This window comes from Gavia stellata, chromosome 18 (assembly GCF_030936135.1).
Source record: "Gavia stellata isolate bGavSte3 chromosome 18, bGavSte3.hap2, whole genome shotgun sequence".
Taxonomy (NCBI): Eukaryota; Metazoa; Chordata; class Aves; order Gaviiformes; family Gaviidae; genus Gavia; species Gavia stellata.
The window spans coordinates 4,014,807-4,041,245 of NC_082611.1; the positions used below are offsets into that span (position 1 = coordinate 4,014,807).

The following is a 26,439-nucleotide window of genomic DNA, read 5'->3' on the forward strand; positions in this document are numbered from 1 at the left end:
AACACAGAGTTTCTCTGTGGCATTCTTCCAGTAGAAGTGTAGGGTAAAAATTCTACCATGCAGGATGAGTAACTGTTACTGGCAATTGGTTTCTACGCTGGTTCAGGTATTGTACCAGCCTTCCATTTTGTTTCTAGAGTCTGATTAGTTAGGTTCTCACAGACATACTGCAAAGCTACATTATAGATAACGTAATACTATCTCAATAGAAAATCTAGCTGGGCATGCAGGCTCTTCTGTATATTAACTTATATCATAAAAGATCAGTCAGTAGAAGCCAGAAGATATATTCAGGAATTTAGCTTATCCTCTCAGAGAGGAATACATGTCCTCTGCTCTGTCTGCCCCCTGTGAACTTACTTTGAGATGAAAACAGGCCACAATGGGTAACTTCTTCATAGTGAGTTGTTTGGTAGATTCCTGGTAGCTATGGCAACCACTACATTTGATTTTGGCACTGCTTCCTAGATGTTCTGGCCTTGTAAACCTGAAAAAATATTAAAAAGCAAAGGGATGCACAAAACTATTAGACAACTTTCCACACATGCTGAACACACTTCTACTTCTACTTGTGGGTCACTGGCACCACAAGAGACAGAGTTCATGGCTTAAGTGTCATTTTGAAAAAAAACAACACCTGTAATAATGTAAAGTGTTATGGTTCAGATATCCAAATCTGACATTTATCATTGCTCTACTTGGGAACGCTGCACTGAAATGCATTGGTGTCTGAGAATGGAGCTAAACATTAGTTCATCTCCTACAATAGGACAGCTAATTTTCATACAGAAAGCAAAGATCTTTTGTTTTCAAAACCAAAAAAATTGATATGGAAGTTCCGAATCAAGATGACACTACTTATGTGCTCAGCTGCATGTCATCTGCAGGACACTCTTCTAGCTTGTAACCCTCCAGGGCTAGGATCAAAGCTCTGAGATGGAAAGGGCTGTAAACACAAAGTTCTTTTCAAAATATAGGTATCTTCCAGGAAAACCCAAGTGTTGACAACTAGAAAAAATCTCTTTCAAAGTTTTCAGACAGAACTACCCAAGGGAGCTATAGGAAGAGACCATTACAGAATAGGGAACTGCTTAGAGAAAATATACTGCCTCTGTTCTCACAACACACTAAAGCAAAATCTCTCTCACTTTTTCAGAAACTGTCAGCACAGAAAAGGCTAGGAGGATGGACTGCTAAGTCTTTTCCTCCAAGTTTAGACTTCCAGGGGGCAAATAAATCATCTCCCTGCTTTTCAACTAGGATTTTTGAGATGAAATATTTTGAAATACAATTGAACATTTTACATTAATGCACAGACTAAGCACGTGAGGGCAACATGGTATCACCTCGTAACTAACCCTACCTTGCTTCATTCTGTTTATGGCCAATGCAGCCTCCAGCATTAAATTATTATCACAGCCTCTTGGTCTCTCCTCTTGTTTGATTAACAGGATTTCCTTCACCTAGCCTATGTACCATCATTCTCTGGTTTTATTTTTTTTGATTTTTTTTTTCTTCCCTCTTAAATCTGTAAAAAGGCTAGGAGTGCCTACATCTTTCTGGTTTTTGTCATACTCCTGCTCAATCCTTCCTTCAAGCCAACTTCAAGTTGTATGGCCACACTGGTTGACATGAAGTTATACACCTGCCTTGTTTGAATCTAATATTCAACCTGCTTGCTAACTTTTGGGTAGAAACCTAGACCCATCCTCTTTATCCATTAGACTTCAACTTCTTTCCAAAATCCATACTCTTTGAGAGTATCTTTGAACCTGGATGTTTTTCCTTCCCTACCATCATCTCTCCGATTCTACTAATCCCTATGTTGAAGAAAATCACCAAAATCCAACTGGTTTTGCCTCTTGATGCATTCCTGCATCCACAATTTCTCATTTGTACTAATTCCCTTGTTTTCTTAAAATTATTGATCTTAAAAATATCAAGAAGGTTAGAAATCAGATGTCAGAGGCTACAAATTTTTATTTTGGGAGGATTAGCTTTGCCCCAGGCTACAGGTAACCTCTTCCTCAGACAAATATATTTGACAAATATCTGCATTTGCCACAAGAGAATGACTTTCAGATCTGCTAAAAGATCCAAGTTAACTGTATATGAAGCCATAATATTCTCTCCAGTTACCTGTTTCCAAGATGCCTAAGTTTCCTGCTCAAAATTATCTTTTCTTTTTGAAAGCTCCATTCCTTGAATTCTTAATGCTATCCCTGCAATTAAGCTGGCAGTAGCTGACCCTCAGCTCTGCTTAGAGCAAAATTAGATTCATACTTGGTGTTATAATTTAGACAAATATTAAATGCATTGTGAACTGTTCTTATGTGCTTGCTTAGCTGATGCAACCAAGAACATGGAGACAGACACTAGTGGTTTCGATCATTTAAAACCACATTGCCTGGCAGCAGCCAATATAAAATTTGTTTTCTTTTTGCATCGCATGGCAACTGGTTTTGATTGCTTATTGTTAGGCTTACTGTTGCTCTGAGCTGCTCTTGCCTTCTCACTTTCTCTTATGCAAAAAACTAAAATATGGATAAAAATGCTTTGGGGATAATGCTGTGACAAAGCATCGCTTAACTCCCATTGTTCAGTACCCCCCGGAGAACAGAACGAAGCCAAATTCTTTTTGCCCCACCAAAATTGTATTTGACTCATTTCATACCTTCGCAAGCAGTCTGTGAGAGTGGTGGTGCCCGATACATGGCTTTCCCCATTAACGACACTGCCATCACTCCCCGGACTCAGTGGCCAGAACGGGGTGGAGGAGCCTGGCAAATCCAAACTGATGTCCCAAAATGGGTCTATCGTTGTGGAAACACCACTACGAAAAAGAAAGCGGTTTAATACATGTTTAAAGGAAGTAAAATTAACAGTCTCTCTCACTTCAGGGTGCACACCAGATACTTACTTTTAAGAGCTATGGGATCTACATCACCCCTAGAGGGCACTCAAAGATGACAGAAAATATAGTTGCTCCAGAGTGTTTTCCCACAACCGACTGTTTTTCTGAATATTTAAAAGCCGTATGTTTTAGAAAATGTATTGATGTACTAAATGCAAAATATATGCATTTAATACATTCTTTCACTTACCATAGCCCTGTGACTCAAAGTGAACAAGCAGGGTTACTCAGAGATAGAGGTACTGGTCATACTGCTGACCAGTATAAACCAGCTACCATCTGTGATGATAGCTACGTGCAATCCAACTAGCTTCGAAGCATGGTTCTCTGGTCAAGACATGGAAGACGGTGCTTAAGGCTACTTCGATAAAGAGAGAGCCAAATACTTTTGCTATACAGTAGTGCACCGAATTAAGCTTTGCAGTTCCTATTAGCATCTCTTACAGCATTTGGAATTTGAGAGGCCAAAGAATAAATGCATCAAGAAGTAGTGTATGTTCTCGATCAGATTTCTCTACAAGACAGTTGAAGACAAGCCAACAGGTAGACTATGGGAAAAAACCTCTCAAAATTTTAACTTGTATTGACTCAAATCTTTTCTACAGCATTTACATTTTTAAGAGAAGTCCAGAACTTCAGGGGTCTAAGCTCCTAGTTTGGAAGCATTTTCTGTTTGTACTCATTATGCTTACTTTTTGAGTTCTCTCTTCCTTTAAAACTAGCGTCTTTGACTCTGCAATCTCATTAAGCCTACAGTATTCTTTTTTTCCAGCTTCATTTGTGCAAGTTGTCAATTTTCAAAAGAAAACTTCTGTTAAAGTTTCATCAGTGCTAATATTGTGTTGTAACACATCAAGCTTTTTATTATCACATAAGGATTCCGTGGCTCTACGAGGCAACGAACAAAATTTCATACGTTTTCCTTACAGTAAACCTTCTGCCAATCTCTCCAGGAAACTGAGAATAAAAGCAGATTCAAACAAGCACAGCACAACAGTCCATCTGCAGGACAGCGTGCGTAATTATAAAGAATGCAAGTCAGAACAAAAAACAAGAACTCTGACTTCTACACTATGGCAACACCAAACATCTTGAAAGAGAAGTCAACTTGCTGCAGTACAGAGAGTAGAAAAACAAATACATTTTTCCTTACTCTTGTAAAACATTCACTTGCTGGTACCTGAGATTACATTAGTATCGGCCTCTTTGAAACCTCTCCTGATGATACGTAAGACTCCTAACTGAAGGAAAATACAGTTGCACATCAGAATTTTCTTCAAATGTAGTGGCAATTACATACTTCCAAAACCAAAGAGATCTTGGAAGTCTTTTCCTCATCAACTTGGAAAAGAACAACCTTTTACAGACAAGTAGGAAGTTTATGTCCATAAGCCTATAGTACTTTCCAGGTAGCTTTTTTGGTAAGTCTTAATATATGACAGTTAACTAGTAATTGATTGCATTTAGCTGATGCTGTATTTAAACAGTTCTTATCTTGCTGGAATTTTGATGGCATTTCATCGGTATTCAAGAAAGAAAAGACTCAATACACTGTTGCACTGAAGGGTGTACACCTTCAAATCAGAGTGCAGAATCAGAAAAAAAATTACTTACTGGCAGACTTGACAGGTAACATCAGACTGCAGTCCACCTGTGAAGATTTGGTCTATGATGCAGTTACAGTGGTTGGGGTTGTTGGCCTTCTTCCCATTATCATCACCTAGAGGAATGCAAACAAACTCAGAAGTCAAAAATCCTCCTAGGGAACAGTGGTTTGTCTTGGACTGTGCCTCCAGTAACTCTTTATAATACAAATTTATAAACAGACTGCAAGTTCACATAGACAATATGGAACCCTGAAAATGTTGTGAATTAAAGAAAAACAAGGAAACAAAGAGAACTTCTAGCAAAATACAGAATATAATCAGAAGGTGACTAAATACAGTTAACTCCTGTAGAGGTGAAGCTTTAAGCCGTATCAGCTGTCAGTCAACCCCTTTTTCAGAGTATAGCCCTATCTCCCTTTACAGAGATTTGCTTTGCACTATCCGGTATAAAGATCAGTCCCTAAGATGAAGGAGTTGCCAAGGCAGTTCATGAAAAAGACCATTTAAACTTCACTTAGAGGGCCACTGTGCAACATTTGTATTTAAATAAATGGCCAGCTCTTTACCACAGAAGCACTAATTTCTGCTTAGGCAGAGTATTCAATAGCACATTACTTTCCTAAATGAACACAGAAGAGAAACATCAGCAGACGCTACTTTTTAATTCTATGCCAGTCAACTTCTGAGAGTAGAATGAGGCGAGGAGGTTTGTTAAGACTCATTAACCTCCCGCCTGCTGTCTGTATCCTGTCCTCTCAACAAAAATATGTACCTTCCGTTGAAGTTTCCACCAGTGAAAAAAATGAAAGATGTCCTTATCTGAAGTGGGAAGATAAGTGCTGTGTCTTCCTCCAGCTTCTTCAGAGACTTGGCAATCCTCTAAGTTCCCAAGGGGCACAATGAACGCATACCCATCTTTTAGGCATTATAAATGGTTGTTGCAGGTCTCAAGAGCACGGCATTTCATTTTTATGATTTGAGTGCTGAGATTAGGCCAATTCAGTTTTCTTAGACTAACCAGAGCATTAAATAACCAAAACTTTCTTGGCACAGTTCTCAGCTTTAAAGCTTACTCCTTCCATTCCCCATAGGTGAACTAGGAGTGATACACTTTTTCTTTGACTTCCAAGACTGTACTGCTTGTTTCCTTGGGTAGGATAGATGCAACTAGTTTTGATTTGTAAACAGAGATACACATACAAACTATTTCACAGCACCAGCTAATTATTTTGTAAAGTACATCTTAAGATGTCTTCCAGTCTCCTAAAACAGAAACTGTTAAGACAGAATCAAGTTTCGCCAGATTTCCTAGTATCTTTAACTTACTAGCAAGTATTTCAGTTTCAGAAATTAAATACTGAGATGCTGACTCCTCAAATCAGAGCTATTGCTCAAAATAATTAATTTCTAGTCAAGCATGTAAAAAAACCACACCTGAAGAAATTAAAACCACAGGCAAAACCCCACCGTTTTTCCTTTGTCTAAGCTCTAGCTAGAGTCTTCTTGCAGCAGAAAGGAATGAGGTATTCCCCCCCCTCCCCGTGAAGCTTTAGAAGTTTCTTAGAAAATATTATGTAAACTGACAAAGGTTCCACCTGATATCAAGTGTGGAAAAGCAGACGTAGGTGATATCTACTAAGCTGCAACAGACCACTTCAGTTAATTAGATCTTCAATGCCTCAGAAAAGCTCTCACTCAGCTGCCTGCTTTAGAAACTTTTGTTTGAGTTGTCAAGAAAAGCATATTGTTTCCTTAAAATGGCTCTTAAACAAAATGCTCTAAAATTAGATTTCAAATGTACAAGGTTCAAGTTGGGGGTTATCAGACCCAGTCTCAGGCATTTCTTGATGGGAACTGCAGCGAAATCTTACTGAACTTAAGATCTTTTTAAGGTCTCAATTATGCTAAGCTATACAGTATAGAGACTGTACAAGACATTCTTCACCTTTAGAAAAAGATCACTTTTAAAGACTACATACGGATTTTCAAAAAAGAATTTAATGGTTTTTATCCTTGTTTTTAAAATCCCACTTTTTCTTTTTAAAGAAACAACATGCAACTGCCACATCCCTGTAATTTCACTATTTGGAACATTATCTCCCTCTGGTTTGTTTCAAGGGGGCAGAAGCAGAGAAACAGTGTCTAGAGATTTTCACTAGACCACAGGTAACATCCCTGTCGGACACCTTTAATAGACAGCCACTTCCGCCTACGAGAGAATGAATACTCCCTTTTCAATTACACAAGTCAATTAGGATCAGTGACAAGAGGGTCTCAAAAGAATTTCCTGTGAGCTTGTTCCAAGCAAAACAGAAGGGCATTACCCACTCAACATTATTTCCCATGACATTTGGTTGGATAGGAGGGGGGAAAAAAAAAAAGTAAGATTACCACCTACTCACACTTGTCAATATGGAACAGATGCTGAGAGGAGGTATATTATGCAGCTGAGAACTAGAAGCTGCTAGATTGTTGTGCTCAAGTTAAGGTTCCCTTCAACATTTCTGTCTTACAGAGTGGGTTTTAGTTTCATACATTTTTGTTTTTAAAGCTGGTCATAATTCCTACTAGGAAAATCAGCAGCTTCTTGTAAGAAATTGGTCAGCACAAGACTAAAATGAAAACTTGAAAATATATCAATGTATACACTAACGTAATTAAGAGAATGGCAGAAAATTGAGTTTAAAAGATTAGATTCAAATTAAATGCAACTCTTCTTAAAAAACCAGAAGTTACTACCGCATCTGTGCAATAACTAAGCATATTAACTTCTGTTAAGTACACATACATATAATATACTACTAAAGGCAAACCATACATAACAACTGTAAGAATAGCTGTAGATTACTTTTTAATATTGCTTTTGTTTTTGAAATAAAGACGTTTTGCCTCCAACTTCCATTATGCATTTTAAATGAGAAAAAGGAATTTTAAAATTGCCAGATTTTAAAAGGGGCATTTATCAAAACAAGACATTAATGTTGACTTTTCTGCTTTACTTCGGCCCCCGGTGTTCTGAGCATGTGCTTGTTATTCTTTATGACAAAGCAGTATACACGTAAATTTATATGGATCGCAGCAGATGACATGTTTCACAAGCATATGCTTTATCAGTTCCTAAGAATATCATGCAGAATTCACAGAGCAGGGTAGTGTTTTACTCCCAAATCTCAGCACAGCATTCTTTTTCTGTCATGATACCTAGCACCAGGCTTCAAATTTGCTTTGTAGCAGTCCTTGTTAAAGATTAATACAAAATGCTCCATGAAAACCAGAAAAATGAGGAATAATCAGCTTTAAAGTATTACTCTTTCTTTGTTAGACAACTGAATAACATTAGCTGAATAAAGTTGGGGATAAAAATATAGGATTACTTCAGGTTTATCATCTTGCTTTTTAAACCTTTGTGTACAAATGCCCATCTCTGCCACTCTCTGCTGCTTGATTGTTGTTGCTCTTGCAATAAAAAACCCAAAACACAGCCAGTGATTTCACTGGGCTGAGTATTAACTTTTGAATTGCAGTCTGGCTCCATACAAAAAAAACCCCCAAAGAATCTGTGGTCTAAGTTTCTCCAAGTTTGAATACGTCTGAGATAAAGTTACTAAACTACGAAGTGTTTGGATGATTGGAACCTCACTGTCATGGGAGTCTGCAGAATTAGAACCCTGAACTTCTTCCAGAGCACTGATAATCAAGATGCATCTGTCATGTTGACTAAAAACTGACCTAATGCTTTACACACTAGGCAGAAATACCCATTATTTACATTCCTCTAACAAATGAAGAGCCCTAGAACTCCTGAAGGATCCCACATGAAGAGTGGGGTATACTTTGTACTTGTTCTTCATAGAAGAGTCTAAAAAAACATGCAAGAAGCAACAGATCTATGTCTGATCATTTTGAGCATCTTCTATAATCCAAACATATTCAGAGACCGAAAATCAAAGTTATCATGCATTTTAAAGATCAAAGTCAATACATGCAGAAGTCCAGGTGAATGGTTAGACTTTAGTACAAAAAAGGAGGCCATTACCTACACAGCAAGGCTGTTTATAGCATTACTGTGGTGAAGAAGCTAATACCTGATGTAGAGTAAGCTCTGAATCTCGTTTGGAAGCTTTTGTGGTGAGAAGAACCACAAATGCCAATGTACGACGACACTGCAGAACTCTGAGCACTATCAACCAGCAAGAGAGACTGGAATAGCACAAAATGCAGGTCCGACTTTAAATGTCTTTTATAGTAGCAATGTTGGAAAACAGATTCACAAAAGCTCTTGCTTTTTTAGTTGGAGTATGCATTTAAGCACAGACCTTGTGCACACTTTGGGTGAATGGTAGAGAAAGATGAGTAATTAATACCTTAGCTTTTCCCCCCCACACACTAAATTACCACTTCCCAGTTAGTCCATCTTTCTCCAGCTGTTGGAATGAAAAATAGTGATGCATAGGCGTGACAGACTAGATTCCTTTTATTCAGAAACATTTTGTATTACTCTAGCAGCATAGAGGAGCCCTGCTACGTGTTCAGAATATGCCCTGCACAGATGCCACAGCTTAACACAACAGTGCTAGCACAAGGAGAGCTGTCACCCCTGAGACATGATTTACACAGGTGATCATACAGGTATCCTGGGCTTCCAAAACTTCACACGTGCCACTGAAACAATGTGTATATTCAACCAGCATTAAAAAAAACCCCAAACTACCTGGGCCAGCCCGTATATGAATCTCAGGGCAGTTAATTTCATGCTTTGTAGGATGCAGTATTACAAAACTTATCTTTAAACACACATCAAAATCGTATTTTTCCTAATTTAGGCAATGACAGGTATCAATAACGAGCATTCACAGCCTTCTCTGACTTGCATTAGGACACTTGCTAGAAAGCAGAGTAAATGGAATGGAAAAAGGGATAAATGACCAAAGTCAGCCAAACAAATATCACTGGATATTTATACAGTTCTTAGCATAAGGAACACTTGCATTTACTTTGGTGTCTGAAGCCTTGGTGATCTTAAATAATGTCCAGAAGCTAGGGCTTTTGGACAAAATTTTCCCCATACTTTATTTTACATCACTGTGTGTTAATTGTAGAACTTGATTACTATTGACTGGAAGCTTTAAAAGCTTTTTTTGATTCAGTAAAATAAATATTTAATATTGGCAGGGGGGCATTATTTGCTTATTGTAGTTTTAGGACATATTCTCACTATTAGTAATAATATTTTTACATAGGTATACTTCACATGTGTGTGTGTGTGTGTGTCTGTGTGCATACCTAAGTATGTAAGTGGGAAAACTTTCTCATTACATACCAAAATAGATCATTCCAGAAGTGGTTCATCATGACCATACTCGAAATTCTGGTTTAGATTAACTGGTTTGGTTCCCATACAACTGCTCAATCACTTCTTTTAAATTACCTTGATGTGGTATAGGTTATTCACCATAGTTTAATAAAAGTCCATTTGTTCAGAAACAGAAATTTAAAAACCTGGGTGCACAGACGTCAAGGATCTAGAGCTAACGCCTTCCCACTAGTAGCGCTGTAACAGCTTAGTTACGTCCATGCAAGTAGCTCAAACTTAAGGATATCCATTAAATAACTGAATTTCAGTCCTTGTCTGGATTGTAAAAGGTACCTTTGCCACAACCTAACTTGCACTAAAGGTGCAAAAGCCCCTAATTCAGTTCAAGCTGGCTGAAACGATTATGAAACTTGATACCAATTCCAAAGTCAGTGTTTTCAACACATCTGTGATATCCAACCAGTAATAAAAGAATCCACATACATGCACACGCTCTTTCCAAAGAATGTCTAACATAATTGTTTTAGGACAGATCACAGTTTCATTTTCATTCAGGCTGACGAGGCCAAATAGAACCAAGAATAAAGAAACTGTTGAGAAAGCTTCATTTTGTTGGTACTTGCAGAAGATACATCAGATAGATTCTTCATTTAAAGCCAAACCACACTTTGAAAAAAAAGTCTTTTCAGATTCATTATCAGTTTGAAAAGAGTGCAGGGACCTTTATTGTTGCAAGTTTTTTCTTTACAATTCTGAGAAAAAAACATTCGTCCTTCATGAACTAATCGGGAAGTATAGAAATACGAACATCATTTTATATCAAAGATGATGAAAAAGCTTCAAGGTTTTTAGATCAGTGGTTCAGAAACTTTACAGGAACCACGAAGTATTTCTGTTCGCAGCTGAGTTTATTCAGCGTTAAGAAGTGAGAGGTCAGTATTTGGACAGACTCTATTCCTTACAGTACTTCAACACTAGTTTCATTAGGCTTATTGAACTTCAGTTAGTGATTGTCAAATGACAGATATTAATAATTACAAAAGAACCTTTCCATGTACTCCTGTCCTTAGAAGCATTTTTCTTGGAGAAGACTATTTTGGATGACACCTATTATGAATGTGAACAAGCACATCTACCACCATGTAAGACTATCTCAAAGATAAAAGCAAGACTTCAAAACATTTCAAAGCAGCAGTAGCAGCCTTCCCTTTGATAGTCCTCTGATAAGCCAAAAAACTAACCTCTAAGTGCCTTTTCTAAGAGCACTACAGGAAAGTTGAGTACTTTAAAGCTTATTTTTAGTGACTAAGGATTTCTTGTTTGTTTTGCCTACTATTTTTCCCTTACAAGAATAGTAAAAATTTCTGTGCTTAAGTGAATCAAGCTAATTCAAAGATTGGCAGATTGGGAAATTTTCAGTTCAGATTTAGTTCCATTAACTAACATGAAATACATAATTTCATATGATATTACCAAATCAGTTCAAGACTTAGATAATTCGTCTCTAAAAGCATGTCACTGAATATTTTTACTGTATTGTACAATTATGTATTTTTATATACAGACTTAACAAAAGATACCAAAACCACTGATTTTTTTCTTGTTCACATTTCTGTATGCAATTGGGCATCATAAATACAGTAAAATAATATTTAGGCAGAACAGCCATAGCCTCCCCTATGTTATTTTCATCAGCCCCATGACACATTGAGTAAGAGTTCTACCTACCTCAAGTATAAATAGAATTAAAAGGGCAATTTAAAAGAAAAGACAGTGACTCATAACCAATAAGAGAAGAACATGATGGTGATTCAAATCAATGTACAGGCTTGTCTGCTTCTAACTCTAGGTAATTTTTTTACAGTGGGAATGGTTTATTTATTTATTTATAAATCTCTTCCTTTAAGTCTACCATTTTAAAAGGAATTTCCCAAGACTGCTGTACTGGAAGACACTACACTTGATTTAAGAAGAGATTGTTCTACCTCCTTTTGATCCAATATTCCTTGCTGATGCAGACTCAGTACAAGCCTTACCTTTGCAGTGTCTGTGTAGCACATCTAATGCAGCAATGAGGAACTCGTGTGCATCTTGTTGCTCGTACCCTGCTAAATGCCGTGCATGAGTCCATACCAGGTGCAATAACCTATATGGAATGTGAGGAGATCGGTGCCCAGAGTAAAACTGCTCAAAGCAAAGAAAAGGACATGATTGTTAACAAGTTACACAGCCTCAGTGCATTTAATTATTAAAAACTTAAATGACTGCAATTAGTCAAATAAATTTAAACCATTTAATTCTGATGGCCTTAATAATAAAATACAGAGACAGCTTTTTATCACAGACTACTAAAGAAGTGATCTCAGAACCGAGCACCTCAATTTTCTCCCTTGAAACTACTTCATTTTGTGATGGATTACCTTAAAATAAAAAAAAAAAGGGGGGGGGGGGGAAATTCCTACAATCACAAGAGATCAGCAATTTCATTCAGAAATTACATGCCCCCAAAAATCAGGACAAACACTGAAAATGAGAATATCAGATGCCAGCCGCCATCCAGTCCCTGAACCAAGCCATGGTAACTTTCTGCATCCAATGGCTGTGCATGATCCTATCTTACGGAAAAATTTACAAGCAGGATAGCAGCCTCATGCCAGTATTGGCCTTTCACTGTATAGCTGTAGAAGCACAAGGCTTTACAGACAACTTTATTCAGCGCAGCTGTTTGCAGAGCTGAAGATACCACTTCATACACCTATCCCCAAAGTCAGCTGCCCGTTACCACTCCTGCAGGGTGTCACTGTCAGAGTTCTGGTCCTGGACCAGCTTCTGCATCTGCTTCTTAATCTGCTTCAGTCAAAATCTGATGAGCTGGCTACTGTAGCGACTGAAATTGCCCCAGGTGATTTTGCCAGAAGTGTATTAGACAGTGCACAGACAAATTATTCAGTCAGCAAAACCATGATGTGAAACACCACTGCTGAGTTGTGACACACAGCTGGGGAGGTAAATCAGCACAGAAGAGGAGGACAGATAACTGCCTAATGAAGTTCATCCCCCCCCCCCCCTTTTTTTTTTTTAAATAAAAACCAGCCAAGTCCCACTTAAAAAAAAGGTGCCAAAAAAACCCCCCTACACTAAGGGTCTGTGTTTCCCTGGGTGAAGGTCCAGCTCCTTCCTTTCCCCTCTCCATCTCCATCCAAGTGCTACTGCTGCAACTCTTCTACTTTCATCTTCCTGGGTCCTCACTTCTGCTGCTGCCAGTTCTGGCGTCTAGCATCTGAAACTAAAGCTAACAGTCCCTTTTTGAGCAAGCTGACTTCTGCATCTGTTCAAACTCCTGCACTGCGATACCAGTTCCAAAAGCAAAGCAGAGATGCTTGTAGTGTCCCTGCTGCGAGCCAGAAAAGGCCCAGAAGAGTTTATTCACTTGGGTTTCAGGTTGTATTTAACGGAGTAACATTTTATTTTTAGTAAGTGAACATTTCCAGGTCATTTTGCCTTCCCTAACCTTTGGAAAAGGTATTTGCCAGTAAAAGGTGCCTGCAAGACCATGATTATGTTTTGCCATTTGATCTTTCCTATCAAATCGATGGCAGTTTATTTTGAGTTACTCTTCTCAAACAGAAGACAGTAAGCAGCAAATACACAGAAAAAAAGTAAGATTTAAAACCCCAGCAGTCTATAACGTCTCACTCTCACTGGAAAAGCGGGCTTCCTTCCCCATCTCTTAAGTTTCTCCCTGCCCAGTCTCTGAGCATTTTATGTCAGTGCAAGCACAGCCATTGTGCCACAAACCTGCCTAGATAAAACATATTGTATTTTAAGGGACAAGTAGGCAAAAGGTAGTACAATCTTCTCATCTAGTCCTCGCATCTGTAGGGTTTTCTTGAAGGGTTTTAGCGTATTTCCTTGCAAAGAAATTTTTTTACTGCAAGCTCCGCTTTTTCCAAACAAGAAGCTATACCTCTGCAGCCAAACAACACAAAATGCTTCTATAAATGAAAAGATCAATAGTTAACTCTGATGCCAACAAGAATGACACCAAGGGACTGGAGCAGTAGTATGGTAATTGAAATCTGCTGACGCAGCTGCTGCTCAACATAATTCAGGGAACTGCAGCAATAAAACTTCTCTGTTCTGTCACTCCTTACAATTAGTCCCAGAGCTCTCCAGTCATTTTAACCAACAGCACTCTCCATAATTACTCCACTGCAGACACTAGACCTGCCAGCAGATTTTACATTCTCTAGTGCTTCATTAGGATTAGAAGAATCTAACAAGAAGCTTTATCAAATTATTAGCTATTATCACACAGAAACTAGAAACACACCTAGTAAGAACACTGTTGAATATACGTGGGGGTGGGGGAAAGCTTCACTATTCTAATAAATAAAAATTTAAACAAAAGAATCTGAGCATACATACTCAACAGCAATATTTTAACTGGAATGTATAAAACATCTATCCCACCTCTGTCATTTCCTCGTTGCTGGGAAGACCAGCCTATGAGAGCTGTTTCAATCCACAAAAAGGAAAAAAGTCCACACAAAGTCTTATTCAATCACTATTATACAAACCTTTTCATTAAAGTGTGCAAATATAAATAATGATGTATCTGCAAGCCATCTTAAAAACACTTCAATGGCACAATTCTTTCAAACATAATTTAAAATAGTTTCTTTTAAATTTTTTTTCAATTCAGCAGTATCAGTTGTTTATATTGGAGAGAACTAGTTCAAGCAATTTGAAAATGCTTGGTAATCCACTGTTTAATTGTTGTTCCAGGGAAATTAAAAAAAAAGAAATCAAACCAGGATTCAAAGCCTCCATTCTTACACACAACCTCAGTAACATTAACTTTCTTTTTTCGCATTTAAACATTTACTCTTGGATTCTAAAAGGAAGAATCTATAGGGGATTTAGAGGATTCTAGGCTTTGTATTTTGCATTATTGTTACCAAAAATGTACAGATACCAGTCAGGTTTAAAAAAAACCTAAACACCACCACGTGCATCGAAGTTTCCCAAGACATGTCCCAATGTATCCAACCAGATACATCTGATCTATCTTGCATATCTATCAACTAAACAGTCTCCGAGCTTTGTAATCAAGAATTTATAGGCTTAAATCCTGTCCCAGGCTCCAGTCCAATTTTAGAAGGTAAAACCTCCTCTTAGTAGTCAGTTCTCAATTAAGACTTCAAGCATTCTGAAAATTTACAATGGATAAAGGGAGTAGGTAATACATGCGCCTTTCAGAATAAAAGAACACCTACTGAAGGCTTCCCAACAAAGAGCAATGTTTCAAGGAGTCAGAAAAACCATTCTGCTTGCACACTCTCTGTATGTTCTATACTGATTTCAGATAAAAGATTTTACTAAATTGGCACATACTCTGTATTTTCCATTACAAAATGCAAGGCCTCTGTCTGCGTAAAGAGCCTTAACTACTTTTTCTCCCTTGTACCTTTGTTGTAACTTATTTTATACGTAAGCCATTTCAACAGTGTACCATCTTAAGGTATCAAAGCCATAAATCATTTCATCCTTTTTCCTTTTTGTCCTCACTTCTCAACTCTTCACATAGTTGTGCTGTGCACTTTGATAGGCTCATGAGGATGAGTAATGATAGGAATAAAGAAGGCTTTGTTCTTTACATCTCTGAGTGGATGCACTGCATTCTGCTATATTCCCAGGTATTCTTGCTATTCCAGTCACAGAGTACACCAAGATACAGCTCTGCTAATCCTGAATGGTCACTCTGGAAAGGATTTAGATAAACCTTAGGGTGTGGACCATCCTGAATTTAATTTTCATTGGTGAAGCAAGACTAAAACACAAACACCAGTAGGTAAAAAGTAGTGCACAAACCCTTTCAGCCAAAAGGCTCAATGAACGGATTCTGTGTGTTCTATCTTCCCTCCATCCAGTTTCACCACTATCTGTTATTCCCAAATCCTTTTCATTCCTTTTCTTATGCAGTGTAATTCATGTCATGATTCTATTGAGAAATAGGTTTCAAGTAGCACAAATGAGAATGTTAATTGATACAGTCAGATATTTTTAAAACAAACAGAGATTCAATGCTTGGCATATTCGCAAGAAAACCTACCAGAAAAAAACCTCAATTCTAAGAGCCATCTGACACTCATTACTCACCATCAACCTACTTCAAGGTAGAAGAACTTTGTAGCTTCCTATTTATCCCAGAGAAATCACACAACCTATATAACTAGATGATCTTAAACAAAAAAAGGGACAAGTGTTTTCTGTTTAAGAAGCAGAATAGCAAAACTTGCTTATTTACATACAGTAAGTTTCATTTCATGTTCGAAACAGTCTCTTTTTCTCCTGGAGAGTTCTTACTGGCATGCGTTCACCAGATCCCCAGGCATTCCATTTGCCTAAGATCACACCTTCAGAAAAGAAGGGTGGAGGGGAGATAAAGTTAACCCTTGCCCTGATCATTTGTCACTGGGTAAAATGCCTTGGGATAACTACATCAGTTAATCCCGGTGGGAAAGCTACGTAAAAACAAGATAGAACCTGAACCGAAGTTTCCCCAGTAATTCAATTACAAAGGAATTCTTAACCATAGCATGAAAATCTCCACTGGTTAGCTTTCCTTCATTCAGACCTCATCTCTGCAAAGACAGTGGAGGAATCTTCATCATAACCACTGCGTATAGTTGGGACATGAAAGATAACCAGTCTGCTCCAAAAATGCAAGATTTTGGTTTTAATTCTGAATGTAGAGAAATTAAAACTCACTGGGAAACAGAATTTTACAATGAGTGCTGACAGAGCTATAAACGTAACATGGTATTTACTGCTTGCAGGTTAAAATATACTGAGCCGATTACAGACACCACAGTTTTGCTTGTGGAGGACTAAGCTCTAGTTTTACTTCAAGGTGGTTGAGTCACTTTTTGTTGTCCTCCCACAGCACATAGCTGCACTATTTCAACATGAAATAAGGACACTGACTACTGTACTGCTATCTTCACAGTCTGATATCACAGATATGGCTCTTCCCTCATTCATATACTCTCATGTTGTAGAACATTAATTATCAGAACTAATGCAAGCACAGGCATGAATTTTGATTGGGGAAAATGAAGGCTGAGATTCCCAAAGTTGTGTGTGAAATTAAACTTGATTACATTTGAAACTAATGCAAATGCTCCATTTAAGCCCCATTTTGGATAACAGCCTGTTCTTTGTTACTTGCTTGTACATGGTCTAGCAAAAGGCATTCTAGGCCATCATCAGGCCTCCAAATACAAAAATGGAATTAAAAATCATTACCTAGACAGTCTTCATCTTTTCTCCAGCCCCTCAATCTGTAATGTAATACTCATTTCCCTGTTCCCAAGGCATTTTTTAAAAAATGCATGTGTGTAAACAGACTGTGATGACAGTCATCGGAATGAGACTTTATACCACAATTTGATGAAAGGACATCAAGATTATAATAGTATCTTTTTAAAAAATAAGCAAATAGGTTTCTATATTAACAGTGTACAGAAACTGGTATTTCTATACCATGACTAATTTTTTTTATCTAGGCAGAGTGATATTTCCCCATTTAACTGCACATCTGGTTTCAATAATGCTGCAGCTGCTACCTATTGGTGTGCCTGCCTTTTGTTTTTCCCTCCTTTCCTGACAGATTCAGGAATAATTGAAAAATAAATATAAAAATAAGAAGTCTAACATACAACTAATGACGGATAAGCAGCATGAAAAGTTGCAAATTCACATGAGTGCTGAGTATGAGCAGAAAACAACTTTGTACTGGAATGGCTAAGGGGGACTTTACTTTCCACATATGTTTAACTCACCTGCAATGACCAAAAAAGAATCATCTCTGGTGAAAAAGGCACAGAAGTAAAATCAAATCGAAAAAATAAAAATGGAAAAAACCCACAAGGTAAAGCTATTTTAGGTTTCTCTCAGTTTGAACAAACTTCCATGACAGCATATGCACAAAAGATATGCTCTGTGTACAGGCATCTCCAGCGATCTTAAGTGCTCTGTGACAGCATGTACTACAGCTTTTTTGGGGTTTTGGTTGTTTGGTATTTTTTTTACTTACCAAGAAAGCAGATCTATTACTGAGGAAAAGGCATAGGACTGGATTTGTTTGTTTTTAAAGACTCATCTTAAAACTAGAAGTCCATGTCTAGCCAGAGTCCTTACATTACTGATGTGGAACTAAGATCGTTAATAAAGCTCTTTGACTATTTATTAAGGAAAAGACTGTGCGTGTCTCATACAGCGCAGACTAGACCTACCGAGAAAGGCACACTGCAAAGCCAGTCACCTGAGTGAGAAAGGGAAAGAAGAGTAGCTCATACATAGAAGGTACAAACTGTACCAAGATATTCACTTTTCTACATCCTCCTGGCCATTAATGGGTTGCCACGTAAGAGATAAAGAGGTCTCTCTCTGTTGGAAAGCACTGAATGGGGATCTTTAAAATATTTATACAGACCTACATAATCGAGTGCCTTAAACCACAAGGCTATATAGTATTACTTTATTCTTACTCCCATGATCACACAGAGAGCCTGCGACATATTTTCTGGTTACAACTTGCACCTTTAATTAAAGCACACATTCAGCTTTAAGACTAAAGACTTGCAGATCAGTCTCAAAAGAGCAGGCAGCACTGTAATTATTTCCAATACCAGCTTTGCCTAAACAAGGGCAACTTAAGAATAGGACTTAAAAGGCCAATAGTTTCCTTTTCAGCAGTCGGGTATTTTTGACAGTAGGGTCTCACTCAATCTTTACTGCTCGGTTTTGCCACACCTTAAGGAGAAACATAATTTGCATTCCCTTTATATTTGCAAATAGAACACAATCCCTTTTGGAGTAAGAAACAGCCAGCATCTGTGGAAAGGTGATGCTATTGTGGCAAACAGCACTCACCTCCTGAAAAAGCGTAGACATTTCACAGACCAGACATGAGCTGGGGCTTTGCATTTCACATTTGTGCCTGTCGGAGAGGAAGAAATCTCGCAGCAGTGGAGTGTGGGTAAGTGCCTGGACAATACAGTTCATAAAACATGTGTTCCCAAGATTGATTAGCCCTCGTAGACCTATAAAGACAGAAGGGGGAGGGGATGCATAAGCATTATCAAGTTAACAAAATGGTGTATTTGCATTTTTATATACTTTTCACAATATTGCCACAGATTTACTGTATATGCACAGCTCCGAGTACACAGTTTTACATTGGTTTAGGTAGGCTATTGGTCTTGATGTACTCGAGGCACAAGCTGCCACAAGCTTTCCGACCTACACTAGGATTTGGTTTTTTAAATTCTCAGAAGAAAGGAAACCTCCAAGTACAGCAACACCAATAGCATTATTTTGCAATGGCTGTTTTGCCATACTTCACCAAAACATGCCCCCTCCCCAAGCTGATAAAGTGCAATGACAACAACTGGTTAAGTCATTACAGTACAAACCAATACATTTAAATGAATCAGTAAGTTTTCAGATAGTTTAAAAGGCTTTCCCTCATGCAGGTCACGAAGCCAGAATAAGGGTTTTGCACCGTTATAATGCAACAATCATTTCTAAGAGAGGCAGCAAAGGAAACAGCCTTGACAAAACAAAGTCAGGCTGTGACATCCAATGCAGACTTAGCACATCCTTTTTTTTGTACAAAGCCTGAGATCCAAACAAGACAACCTTAAAGAGAAACTCTGAACAATACTAGTTCCACGCTTATTTTAGCTAAGTTGAACATTAATCTACAGTATACATCAAAAAATTCAACTTGGCATAAGAGGATTTATCACACCTTAAGTCAAACGTTCAGTAATGCCCAGAGACGATTTCTTGTGCTTGGAAACCAAGATGCTTAAAGGAAAGCTCTTTTGTTGCACAACAGAAGAGAGGTTAGGAGTGGGGAAAGCTTTTCAGTCATTTGCAAAGTCTAAGCGAGAAGAAAAACATGCTCAAATCCTTGAGTATTCTTTCAAAATCTTAACTTAATACCACCCTACAGGAGTGCTAAACGAGAAGAGCATCAGGTGGACAAGAATGCTTATTTTTAATCAAAAACTTACTTTGAAGCAAGATAAAAATGCACCGACAGATACAATTCTGGCATTAATTTAAAATTAACATAGTCCTCTTATGCAATGTAAGTGGGAATACTACACAAATGGTGAATGAAAAAACAGGATTACTTAACGGAGAATGAAGAATTTCCTTGCCATTCCATGGGGAAAAAAAATATCAGCTGGCAATGCTGTTGTAATTAAAAATGGTGCAGTTCCCTTGCAGTACACCAGATAGTGCTCAACGGGCTCTCTAGCATCTTTCAGCAGGAGGAGGTGTGGTCCAGTTGCTATGTTACCAGAGAGAAACGGCACTACATCAGCTTGAACTGCATACTGAGTTGTAGGCGATGGACACAGAGCCCTCTTAAATTTTCTTTCCTGTACCTAATGCAACACCATCCTCCTTCCAACAGCTTCCTCTTGCTTCTGTTTACTCAGAAGTGCAGGACAAAGTTTCTCATTATATTATAGGAACTTCTACTGGGCAGAAAGCTTATTGCAATTATTTGCTTTATTTTCATGCTGGGAGGCAACAAGTGTACGCACAACATTAGCAAAGTGTTAAACAGTTTAATTTGTTGTAGCAGCTTGAAATACAGTGTGATGCTTCAACTTTGTACACAATCCTATTTCAATCCCCAGTCTACGTGTCTCTGCAAACAATATTACAACCGAAAGGTGTTCATGCTGTCCAAGTGGAGAAATATTTGGTCGGTACCTCTTGCCTACCACTCCCCTGTATTTTCCATTTAAAACTTACGGGTTTTATTTAAAAATCACAGACAGTGCAAACAGAAGCCTGTAAGGCTCCCTGGACATGCCTGAGATGCACCAGGGTATTCTGAGAGGCAGAAAAGTCTCTCCCTATTTCTCTCTGGAAAACTCAGTCCCTCTGGTTAGCGCCAGAATTCAAAGTCAGCCTGCACAGTGCAGAAGACTAGTGGAAAACCAGCAGTACATCTAGAGACTCACCCTATCACTTTTCGATATTTAATTGAGCAATCATAAGTAAAAGCAAACACATAAAGGCAGCTTTTTTGAATCATTTATTAAGCATCATTTATTACATGCCTGTAGCTGGACTTTCTTTCCCTGTGACCACAAGAATCAAATCTTCCTCAAAGTTGCCACCACAAGACTAGTTACAGGCGTCAAACTCAGAAGGTTGTCTTGGTTTACTCTACTTGCTTGGTCTTTTGGTCTCAGTTTTTCATGGGTCTAACTGGAGTGCTTCACACGCTATGACTTCACGTGAATGAACCGAGACAAAGTAACCTGCAAAACAGACAAGGCTGAAACGTGAATACTCCAAACTCTAATAAAAAGAAGAAAATGGTGAATGTAGCAAAACATAAGAACTTACTTGGCTGAAAAAGGAAAAACGTAAAGGAGCATACATCAATCTTATCCTTAAGGGAACAACAACTGCAGCTGCTATACTGTCTCTTAAACGGACGTTTGAAATGAAACAGGTATGATGCACTGAACCACAGCTAAGATACTGCATAACTAATTGCAGCATCTTGGAAAACATCAAGATTTGATGTATGTAAACTAATGAGCTGACAGAACTCAGAACAACATATCCTCTTGTGCTTAACTTTTATGGGGAAAAAAAGAGTTTTGCTGGAGAGAAAAAGAGCTAAAAATTAAAGCCTATACAGAACTCTGGTCAATAAAATATTAAGAATGTAAAGGACTTGTGTCTGCCACACCTATTCCCTCCCCATTAATAAAGTCTGGCAATATTTAACTGAAATAGTCAAGCATTGCAACATGTGGGTCATAAATTAACAGAAAAATAATCTGCCAAAACCTCAAATGCAGCAGTCCACTTCTGCTAGCATCAACAGTTATCTCCACTAGCACCTAATCAGTGGAACATATTTGTAAAGAGGAGTGGGCTAACTGTCTAAGGATTGCCAACAGGATCCAACCTCTAGTAATAAAGCTGTGGTACTTTGCAAACTTCTATTGTGCTTCATAGCATTATCTTTATTTCTGTTTCTTGTGAACTGTTTCTGAAATGCGTAAGAGCAACCAGTGAGATACTTAATATATTCTGTAGACAGATGTGTGCTCTTGTGGTAAGTGTAGTTAGCAGAAAAGCACTGTTTTACTTCTGAACCTTGCTCATGTAAATGTATACATTGGAATAAATTAATATTGCTGTCAAGACAAAATTGTCATGTGTCATGTATGGCATAATCATAAAAAACCACCCTTTAATCATCACACATGGTATATGACCACTACTCTCATTCCGTCACATGATGGACAGGCAGTGCATAAGCAAAGCAGCAGGAAATCTACTTCTGCAATGCCTTGAGCACAGGTAAACCCATCTGGGAAATTCTTTTTACATTTGGTCTCAAAACTAGGTTCTAAGCAGCTAGCTTACCTTTGTCAGCTTCAGTTCTTTAATCTTCTTCCAGTAACGGGTTTTGTTTTTTCAAATGCTCGAAGTAATAGATCTGCAATACTAGGCAACAACGCTTGTTGTGATGCAGGGAGATCTAGAACACTGGTTCTGCAAGTCCACCCACGCAGGCGAGATGAAAAAACCAAAACAAGATATGGGAATTCCACTTCTCTGTGAAATGCAACTGTACAGCTATTAAAAGGTGGGGAAGCAGGGAAATGAAAGGACCACACACGAATACAAAATACAGAAAAACCCAATCAAGGTGCCCATCTTGCTCTGCTGGAAGAGGTTCCGTTTGTCTCTAAACCTAGGCTTCATGCTGGGATAAGAAAGACAGCAGACAAACCAGTCTGAACAAATACTACCACACACAAACCTACGATTTATTAGAATGAAGTTTCTGGAAGCAAGAACATAGGTCACTATATAATGCAACCTTGTGAGACAATCAGGAAATCATTCAGATGCAGTAAAGCACAGCCAGCTTGAGATCCTTTTTACATTAAACACAGGTTGGCAACACCTTAGAGCCATTTTCTGTCCCCTAACCCCAGCCCTCCCAGTTCTCCATCTGGTGTCGATGTTTCCCTGAAGCTCCATCAGACAGTATCAGAAGTCAGTACAAGCTGAGGAAGCGCTCACTGAAATATTTAAAGAGAGTTCAACATAACCCTTGGAAACAGTGTAGCATGGCAATGCAGATTTCTAAAACAATTTTGGGGTTTCATCCTATGTTCATGCAATATGAATTGCAACATCATTAGAGAGCATCTTTCTGAAAATGTATTTCAAGGAAGAACTGCCCTACTTCTTAGCACCTAAAACTAAAACCAAATTCTCTCTCAGCTCTCAAGTTCGAGGTGCAGACCATACATTCTGGGAGTGTGTGGTATCTGTTACAAACACTGGCCCCAGCCAGGCCAATATCCCTCCGTTCCACGTGCATGCCAGAAGCAGCATAGTTTTGCTAATGGGGTTAGTGACAGCAATTATTCTCAAAAGATAATCCCTTTTGAAATAATAATAAAATACTCATTTCAGAAAGCAGCAGTATGCAGATATGTAAAATTACAAGTCTACACAGGAACATGCATGACACTTAACACTAGTGATCACCTGAGTTATCTCAAAAAAAACCAACCATGCAGTTTTGGTGAATTTATTCCACACCATTTCAGATGAAGCATCCTTTCTCAGTTGCTGCATGAAACACATGGGTAACTGCAGAAGCCGGAATACTGAGTCGAATGTATCAGAAAAGTTTTTTTCAGAGGTTTTTACAGAACATGTATTTATTTAGTTATTCATTTTACAAACAAGCGTACCAATGACACACTCAGGTATTAAATTATTTTGACAACAGTTTAAGAAAAAGCTACATAAACTTTTGCCGCAGCCAAGTTGAATGAAAAACTTTCAACCACATGATCTTAAAAACTTAACAATTCAGTGTCTCTACCTCCAGCAAACACATACCATGCAATCTACCATAAAAGAAAAAAATAATCGGGGGGAAGGAGAAAAGAAAAAAGAAAACGTGTTTGAGCACAACCTGAGTTTCCAAAAAGGTCTAAATTGCATTCTTTAAATTCAAACAGTTTTATAGCTTTGCTTTAGAATTTGTAAAGAATGAATGTCTTTTCCTTTGTTTATTCCTAAAGGTCACAAGCAAACAGTTTGACCACATTAAGTTCATATTTTAATAGGACAATTTTGACATAAAATCTCAAAAGTTATCTTGACATTCACCTGAGTTCTGCCAGCCACGCCTTGTACTTTTTCCACCGCTTCTAAGATACAAGACAAAAGCATGAATTTATTCCTTCAGTAATAAGCCACCGTATATAGGTATTATGCCTTCTTTATATTGCGGAAAGGCATCAAGACAGAAACCGGGGGGTTTGTTTGGCTGATTCGTAAACACTGCAAAAATAATATTAAAAATAACACAGACCCCAAACAGCTTTGATGAAGAACACAGAAGGATGGAAAACATTTATGTGACCTAGTACACGACTGAACTGAAACACCTGTCAGCAACTACACTGTAATGCTTTGCTAGGAGGAAGCCTGCAGCAACCAGGAAGGCTTTGCTATGGACTTTGGTTCCAGTGCCTGTTAGAGAAGCACATACAGAATAGAAGCATATGAAATGTTTGGGGATTTCCCCAAGCCCTTTCACATATTTCAAGAGTTAGTAAAAATGCCCACACAATATTCTTTTGGTTTTTAGGCCACATCAGCAGTACCACTTCAGGAAGATGCAGTGAGTTTGAGAAAAGAATTTAAGCAGAAAAGTTCTGCAAGTACAAACTTTGCAACATCTATAAAATTCAGAGTATGGTCAAAACCTGCTAAAAATAACCCTGAAATGAATGCGCTCTGCCTAGAAGTAAGTTAAAGGCTATATCCACAGAGCAATGATTTCACGGCAAGTTACATACTTGCACACAATTTGCTGTTCAAGTGGAACGAAGGTGGTCTCTCATGAGCCCAGGTCTAAGACCGTACAGTCAGCAACAGCAATGCAGGAGAACTTTCAACTTTGTGCTGAGCCTCTTAGGCAGTCATAGGTGGACTTGCAGTCTTACTGCCGGTGAGAGGACACTCAAACAGACACTGACATTAAACCCTTAACAGAGTTCCTTCAGTAAGTCAATACTCATCTTTTTCAGATGTTCAGGTTTTTTTATGATACACTTTTGATACACCACCCTTGTCCCCCCTCCCGCCAAAAAAAAAAAAGAGTTGATAGCGAGCCTGCCAAATATCTACAATAGAAGTGAGCTACTGCAGTGCTGGTTAACGTAGCTTACGTTCAAGAAAAAGCCTGGACCAATGGCAAAACTATTCTGTCAATCCAAAACGATCTCCAAAAAGGGTAAAAATTTAGGAGAAACAAAAGGCAGAAGAAACTTCGTGAAGAAAATGCATAACGCTAAAATATGAACCACTCAAGATGCTGAGCAGTTATAATCTGCTGAGTTGCAAGCAAGATGACAGACATTTGCAAGAGGCTAATCTTGAAAACACTATGCATCCCTACACTGAACCTTTCTCAGTTTTATATACTCATGAAGCTACAGAAAAAACCCTCACTAAACAGAAAAGGTACTAGGAAGGGAAAATGGGTATGTGGCTTTAGAAGACTAAACTAAAAACAACTCAGTTAAATGAATGAAAAAGATGTGGCAAGATCCAGATACATAAAAATAATGAACGAACCACAAAAATGTTCTAAGGAGCTCCCATAACAAGAGCAAACCCAGTAACATTAAAGAACACCACAACGATGATGAGACCACCTGCTTGGAGCAATGCTGAGCAGCAAGATCAGGGACACTAAGGCTGCACCTCCTCGTTGCCCTGACCCTCTCTCACCTAGCAGGCTTATCACCTCGACTTCCCACTGAAACCACCTTCCCAAGTCACCACGGGTTGCTCCTCACCAAACGCGGCCTGCTCTGTCCGGCAGCTGATCAGCATAAGGAGGTTACAAACTAGACTGCTTATTACCACCCTTTTCCTCGGTACTTAAGGATTCCCAGCAGATAAATTGGGGCAACTGCTTGAGTAAATGCTCTCTAAACTGATTCATTGATTCAGACTGGTTAATCAGTAAATCTTTAAGCAGAGTATTTTTGACAGAAACAGTTAGCAAGGGATTACATGGCAGATCAAAGAAATTAAGATAAACATCCAGAGCAATAATCTTTCCTCTTTGGGTTACTGCTGAACCAGGTGAAAACATGCTGAAGTTCCCCTGTGTTTATTTTTCTGACTTGGCTCCTTTTCTCCAGTTACTCAAGGTTGCCAGGTTAGTCATTGCTCATTTCGAATCACTGTAAATCCCTTCTGAAACAAACCACCTTTCTTGAGCTATACCACTACCACCACCCACCCACTCTCCCAGCCCCCTCAAGCTATTCAATCACCAAGAGGCACAACCTGGAGAACTTCACTCACTTTTCTACTCTACTTGACTTTGAAGCGAAGCCTTTTAAATCACAAGTCAGAAGAGAGTTCTAGAACAGTATTTCTTAACTTACAAAAAGAGATTTGTGATACAGGTTTTCAATTTTTCTATATCTGTT

At 38.4% G+C, this 26,439-nt stretch overlaps 1 protein-coding gene across 2 annotated transcripts in view; it reads right to left on the reverse strand.

The window, feature by feature from the left end:
- Positions 1 to 26,439, reverse strand: part of USP22 (ubiquitin specific peptidase 22) — a 110,764-nt gene that overhangs the window by 8,857 nt on the left and 75,468 nt on the right. For both annotated transcript variants that reach the window (XM_059826247.1, XM_059826246.1), the window contains 5 exons: positions 18,776 to 18,945; positions 11,872 to 12,019; positions 4,529 to 4,634; positions 2,675 to 2,833; positions 361 to 487 (listed from right to left, as the gene is read on the reverse strand). In XM_059826247.1, the coding sequence (XP_059682230.1) occupies positions 361 to 487; positions 2,675 to 2,833; positions 4,529 to 4,634; positions 11,872 to 12,019; positions 18,776 to 18,945 (710 nt within the window). The remainder of the gene's footprint in view (positions 1 to 360; positions 488 to 2,674; positions 2,834 to 4,528; positions 4,635 to 11,871; positions 12,020 to 18,775; positions 18,946 to 26,439) is intronic.